This window comes from Sardina pilchardus, chromosome 14 (genome assembly GCF_963854185.1).
Source record: "Sardina pilchardus chromosome 14, fSarPil1.1, whole genome shotgun sequence".
In the NCBI taxonomy this organism is placed as follows: domain Eukaryota; kingdom Metazoa; phylum Chordata; class Actinopteri; order Clupeiformes; family Clupeidae; genus Sardina; species Sardina pilchardus.
The window spans coordinates 6,345,962-6,353,461 of NC_085007.1; the positions used below are offsets into that span (position 1 = coordinate 6,345,962).

At 43.3% G+C, this 7,500-nt stretch overlaps 1 protein-coding gene across 2 annotated transcripts in view; it reads left to right on the forward strand.

The window, feature by feature from the left end:
- The window catches only part of naa25 (N-alpha-acetyltransferase 25, NatB auxiliary subunit), a 28,267-nt gene that overhangs the window by 11,613 nt on the left and 9,154 nt on the right, over positions 1-7,500 (forward strand). For both annotated transcript variants that reach the window (XM_062553682.1, XM_062553683.1), the window contains 3 exons: positions 6,276-6,489; positions 6,684-6,773; positions 6,995-7,175. In XM_062553682.1, the coding sequence (XP_062409666.1) occupies positions 6,276-6,489; positions 6,684-6,773; positions 6,995-7,175 (485 nt within the window). The remainder of the gene's footprint in view (positions 1-6,275; positions 6,490-6,683; positions 6,774-6,994; positions 7,176-7,500) is intronic.

Sequence of the window (7,500 nt, forward strand, 5' to 3'; positions counted from 1 at the left end):
CCGCCAAATATGGTCTCAATACCTCAAAGCGTCTCCGAGATTTGACCTCACTTCCTGTTTGGACGCTTCAACATAGAATTTGATTGGCTGTCAAGGGCTAACGCTTTGATGTATGAAAATGAAATGTACACCTCTAAGGTCTGTAGACCTTGTGTTGAATTAAGTATGAGTTGTTCACGTGTAGCCAGCATGAAACACGTAACCACTGAAGGAAGGAGGGAGCCTAAGGAACTAGGCATGTTTCTAGAACAAATACGAGTAGCCTAATGTTATAGCTATTCTGTTATGCGGGAACATCCGCAGTTTACTCACTGTTAAATAAGTTGCAATGTGTTATAGCCTCAAATGGATGGTAAAATAAACAGGACGACTCACCTGTTCAAATGATGTAATAGGATAAAATTTGGTTTTGATATGTCAAAGCAACCAGGCTGTTACTGGTTAACGTTTCTGAATATGAAATCGATTTTGGATTGGTTGCATGTGATAAAAGCTGTGCCATTTCCTGTCCAGACAGCATTCATATTCAGAAATACTGTACACCGGCAACAAAGACACACACACACACACACACACACAAACAACTCTTTCAAACAGAAACGTCAGTCCGTTACATCTGCCTCTTGTCCACAAACTGCATGTCGCTGAGTTGACCAGCAACGAAGACTTTCACATAAACACACACACACACACACACACACACTTACACACACACATACACATCACCCCCTCAAACACAAATATCTGTCTGTTACGTCTGCCTCATGTCCACAAACTGCATGTTGCACAGTTCACCCACATCTACCCACAATTCTTTGATTTATAAATAACCCCACCATTAAAAAACTGCAATGTGTCAAATCTTATTATACAACAATTGGGTTCTATGAAGCGGTTTCTTTGTTTCTGATTGGCCGAGAGACGTTCCATGAGTTGAGATATCCCACGATAATCCACTCGGACTTTTCACAGCTAATAATAAATCACTCCGCGATACAATGTCAAATTGTCAAGTGTAAACCGAACTGTCACGTTGCATCCAAGCTGAAATACAGACGCTCAGAACATAGAATATGACGGAGGTGGATATTAGCTAGTTGGATGGCATGTAGGCTAAGTAAAATAGTGATGTTTCAAAGCTAAAAGCATGTCCTAACCAGACGCAATGCGAGCTAACGTTTATTAGGCTAGATTCTACATTGCTTGACAACGGGAGAGATAGAACTAACGACTGGCTTTTGGCCATAGCAACGTGCTTTTAGAACTAACGACAGGCCTTTGGCCATAGCAACCATCCATTTAGAACTAGTAACGGCAGTTTGTCCTGCATGAAGTAGAAATTTGTGGCGGAGAGAAGTTAGTTCTACAAACAAGACAGTTTTAGCGATTTAAACGTTTACATGATAATGGGAAATTAGCACAAAAAAGAAGTGGTAGAAATGTTGTATAAAAGCAATATAGCACTCGTAATCGTGGGTTGTTGTTGGATATTCCCACGGGTGTTGTTTGGCCGTAGCCTCGAGGCCGGAGGCTACGGCCGAACAACACCCGTGGGAATATCTAGCAACAACCCACTCCCACTCGTGCTATATTGCTTAAATATGTATATACTGCATGGGCAATTCCATGCAAAACTGTCAAGTCCATAACCCCACACAGCATCATACTATGATGTGGATGATGATTTCTTAAAAGTTTACCATTTCGCTCTTCTTGTTTGTACAACATATTCGATGACATTGTTAACATAATCATTTGCATTATATAAATGTAACCCCCTTTTCCACTCTTATGTCTCAACATATACTGGAGTCACATTCATAAACATAAACAGGATCCTAGGTTCTCAATTTGCTGGACTCACTTTCTACCATAAAGTTAAAGAATAGTAATAACAGAAGAAAAGGTAAGAAGGTGTTGATGGCGTGATTAACTAGTGTGGTCCCTCCACTGAAGAATTTCTATACCACTGCCCTGATGGAAATATGTAAATCCTCAGAAATGTCAAGTGACTACAGTTACTTCTACCTGCTTTGATATATCATTTCATAAAAAGAAATTTGGCCATAATAATTATATTGCAATTATATCAATTCAAGTTTTCTTTGCAGCACAAACAACAATAGGCTACAGTTTACTTTACTTCAGGGCGTAATGTTAACAACTTCGTTAACATTAAGTTTGTTTGTTTGTTGTTCTGTATTGACAGCAGACGGCAGAATGCAGGTGCACGCAATGGATATGTTTTTAAAGAGAGTGCATTCGCTTCCACATGAACCTCGGAATGTGCTGCACCAGAACAAAGACACTGAATGCTATGCTTTCTATCGTGCGTGTGGCTCGTTTTTCAGATTTGTTTGCTAAATTTAAAAAAGCCACACAATTTAACAGAGTCGCTCATTCTAGCCTGCAAATGGTTAAAGTGATGCTAGGGCCAGATGCTGCATAAGAAATGGAAAAACTCCACTGACCAGTTGGCCTTGCCAGTTGATCGCTAACGTGAGATACGTGGATGATGAGATTTCAGATCATTTTATTTGGCAAAGAACTGGACAATGCTACCGGAGATGAGATGTTCAGGGTAACAGAATTGTTGCCTGCTTTACAAATCATGAGCGTACAGGGGAGCTACATCCGGTGCAGAACTGAAGTGTTGAATTAGCTTCCACTATTAAAGTAGCTATAACAGATGTGGGAGATGGACCAGTCATCTAAAATGAATTGTACGCGTCGCGAACGGAACGCTTCAGTTACGCGTCCAGTATAGCTTTCCAGTTAAGTTAGCAGGGATATGCGTAGTTTGCACTGACGGGGCAGCATCGATGACAGGTCAAGTCAAGCTTCATAACGAAAGCCAAGCAGAAAAATCCTGCCATGGTAGCGACACATTGAGTGTCGGAAAACTCTTAACTGTAAAAAAAATATATATGCCCCCGACCTTGCTTTGAATCAAGTCGTAAAAATAGTTAATTATAGCCTATGTTAAGTCACGTCCCCTTCAAACACAATTACCCTATCCTCTGCAATGAAATGGGTATCCAAAATATCACATATGTTAAAGGCCGTATTGCAAGGTTTGCATTATTAAACAAATTTGCATTAGGTACTACTCATCTAAACTGTTATCCATTGTAGGCCTATTTGATGTTGCAATGATTTGAGGTTTGCAATGATTCTTCTTTCCCCCTCAATGTACTCTATTGCGTCACGTTGGGGACCACTGAACAAGCCCCCTTGAGATTGACATGAGAGAGGAGTAAAGAGAAACGGGCAAGACACGGTTCAGCAGAAAAAATGGAGATTATAGATAGATACATAGATATATACAGATATCCTAGATAGATACAGTATATAGACATATAGATATATATCACGTCACATTTTGCTGGTTGGGGGTGGCCTGACCAGCGATCACGCAGTCCACCACTGCAGTTTACATGGAATAGCACTGCCTTGCCTAGCCTACCACACGCACCTGCCATACACAGCTTACTTTCTCCCTGTCTTGGTAAGCCATACCCTGACGGTGTCAATGACAATCAATCAGGAGGAGTAGTTATTGAAAATAATCACGCTTTAGACATGACCAGCCTACTTGGCAGCAGCTTGCAACAGGGGGATTCATAGGTGGCACATAGACCATACAGCTAGCATGAATGCAAATATTTTTAGATCTTCTGACTAAGTTTACTGTACTTATTCAAACGACATCAGCACCACTGCCACTGGATATAAAGCAAACATTGACTTTCACTTGGTGCTTCATTGACTGTAAAAAAGTGTAATAATATTATCTATGCACTGCCTGATGTAGACTAGCTTGACTTGCTAGCTCGATGAGTTGCGAAATGATATCAGCAACACGTACTCGTTCCATATTAAACTTAGGCTACAGTTAACATAGTTTGGCTTTCCAGGCTACTTGGACCATGCATTTAATTACCTTTCACTGCCTTCACGTCTGCCAGGCTCCAAACTGTCTTCATAACAGCAGTTGCAATTCAGTATAAACAGCCTCGGTAAAGTTAAAACCAACTAGCGATGCTAGTCGCGATTAGCATTTGAACTGCAGTTAGGTAACCTACCCTCATAACTAGACGGCTTCCCAGGCTACTTGGACCATGCATTTCATTACCTTTCACTGCCTTCACGTCTGCCAGGCTCCAAACTGTCTTCATAACAGCAGTTGCAATTCAGTATAAACAGCCTCGGTAAAGTTAAAACCAACTAGCGATGCTAGTCGCGATTAGCATTTGAACTGCAGTTAGCTAACCTACCCTCATAACTAGACCTCTCAAATTCCGAAAAATGCATTAAAATAACATTGGACTACGTTGTTATTTTTGTTAAACCTTAGGGTGGCTATGATATAAATGGTGTAACGAAATTTGAAGTGTAAATATACAAACTTTATGAAAGTGTAAGCCACAACCTTTTCCTACAGGAATACATGGAAAACATAACCCCATAACCTCCATAAGGAGACCTCCCCAAATTCAGAAACATTTATTAAATTGAAATGGACAACAACGTTATCTTTGGTAAACTCTTAGGTGGCTATGATATAAATTATGTGACGAAATTCGAAGTCTGAACACACTTACTGTTGAAAGTGTAACTGCGATTTCCATAGGACTACATTCTAATTAAAATCCTCGTTGCCTCACGCACACCACTCTACTTCCGGTATTTCGCCTGCTTTGTGGGGGTGTCATATGAGTGAAATACCCAGAATGCTCAGGTCAATACAAATGATCCAAAACACACCGTCACTGAGAAACATCGTGTGATTGTCTACTATATATAACAACTGAACACACATTGTATTCAACAGCGAGTAAGTCCGTACTTGTCCCTCGGGACCATGGCATCTCTAAGAATTACTCAGTCTCAAGGTGAGACAACGATGCGGTCATGCGGACAAGCCTAGAATTACACCATTGGTGTACCGTTGCGGACCATCCCATGTCAGTCAATCGAGGATTGAGTAATATCGAGTTTGAAATCATAATGTCATTGAACTGTATGCGTCAGACTTGGAACAATGCTGTGCTGTGGCATACACATCAGTACCTTTTACAAGAATGGCAATAAATAGATTTTTTTTTTAAAATATCAACATTGTATCTTAAATCACTCTGAAATGTTATTTCTGCATGACCTAAGCAATTTAAGATGAGCTATTCCGAATAATAGTATACATTCACCAACACACACGTTTTTGCTAATTATAGAGCCATCGACAGACCAAATAACACCAAATTTATTGAGGGTGCTTTGGATGGGGTCTCATGTCATCCCACCAAATATGGCTTTCATACGTCACAGAATTTCCAAGATAGGCCCACTTCCTGTTTGGCGGCTTCGCTCGCTGAATTTAATTGGTTATCACAGGCGAACGCTTGGACGTATGAAAGCGAAATCAAGGCGGTTGATCCGCCTTTCTCTGTAGATCATGCGTGCCAAGTTTCATGACGATCGGATAAACTATGCGGCCAGGGTAGCTTTACTTTGACTTTGGACAAAATTCAAAATGGCGGAAAATCTATCATGGCGGAAAATGACATCATATGGTGCGTTGGAATCGGCTGAGTCAGAGGATTCCAATGGTATAAGTTTTATCAAAATCGGCCATACGGATCAAAAGTTACGGGCATGGACGTGTTTTCCATCTTTGACCAGTTGGTGGCGCTAGAGCGTGAGAGTGGCGAGCATGAAACCTGGTGGTGTCAATCAGGGTAGTCTCCTCTATCAGCATACCAAATTCCATGACTTTATGTCTTACGGTTTGGGCTACAGGTGGAAAAATGTGTGGGCATCAGCGCTCAAAAGTCGCTTTTCCATTCATTCCTATGGGGAAAAATCGACCGGAAAAACTGGAATAACGGGAGAACGACAAGGCGTATCGAAAAGCTTTATACAAGCCACCATCCTCGCATCAGGACGCACGCGTGAGAAGTGGAACGGCGTCTCTAGCTCCAAATCCCTAGGACAAGATAGGGAGACAAAAATGTTCCGCAAGATAAATAAATTTGATAATAATAGGAAGAACAATAGTGTGCTGCTTTCAGCAAGCACACTAATAAGTGTTGTCTTAAGCAGATCAAGAATGACCCTCTCTATCGCTCTCTCTCCCTTTCTCTCCCTCCCTTCTCTCTCTCTCTCTCTCTCCCTCCCTTCTCTCTCTCCCTCTCTCTCTCTCTCTCTCTCTCTCTCTCTCTCCCTTCTCTCTCTCTCTCCCCCTCTCTCTCTCCCCCCCCCTCTCCCTGCTGTAGTTTACTAATCGTCTGATGGAGGCGGTGCCGCTGGGCTCAGGTGAGGAGGGCGGGACTGCTGCAGGGTTTCCGGGCGACACGCGTGCTCTTCAGCGCCACCTGTGTGTGACGCAGCTGAGTCGCACCCTCGGCCTGCACCACGCCCTCGACACCAACAGCAAGCTGCAGCTCATCACGCAACTCAAAGCCCACTACCAGCACGGCCTTCAGTTCGGTAAGAACACACACACACACACACACACACACACACACACACACACACACACACACACACACACACACACACACAGATCAGTCCTGATAAAACCGATATACCCATTTATTTTGCAGCTTGTTTTCTAAGTGTACACAAACCATGCAATCTTACCACCTGATCTTAGTGTGTCTGTGTGTGTGTGTGTGTTTCAGGGAAGTCGTGTTTGAAGACGGAGTTGCAGTTCTCAGACATGTACTGCCTCATGGCTGCACACGTCTACATAGACCTGTGGATGGAGACAGGTGAGGCCTCTCCTTTCTTTCTCTCTTTCTTTCTTTCTCTCTTTCTCTTTCTCTCTCTCTCTCTCTTTCTCTTTCTCTCTGTCTCTTATGAGTAGTGGTTTAGCTTTAAGACTTTGGGGGAAGCTCTTATACCATCTCCATATGGTCTATGCAGGAGTTGTAGATGAAAGTGTGGGTTACCTCAAATAAGACCTGTCTCTCTGCCTGTGTGTGTGTGTCAGGGGACGAGACGATGCTGTGGCAGAGTGTGTGTGTCCTGGAGGATGGCCTGACCAACAGTCCCTCCAACGCCCAGTTCAAGCTGCTGCTCCTTTTGCTCTTCTGCCGCATCGGAGCCTTCGAACCCGTGGTGGACCTGTACACCAGCCTGGACGCCAAGCACGTCCAGCACGACACCATAGGGTACGACACACACACACACACACACACACACACACACACACACACACACGTGGTGGACCTGTACACCAGCCTGGACGCCAAGCACGTTCAGCACGACACCATAGGGTACCACACACACACACACACACACACACACACACACACACACACACACACACACACACACACACACACGTGGTGGACCTGTACACCAGCCTGGACGCCAAGCACGTCCAGCACGACACCATAGGGTACCACACACACACACACACACACACACACACACACACACACACACGTGGTGGACCTGTACACCAGCCTGGACACCAAGCACGTCCAGCACGAC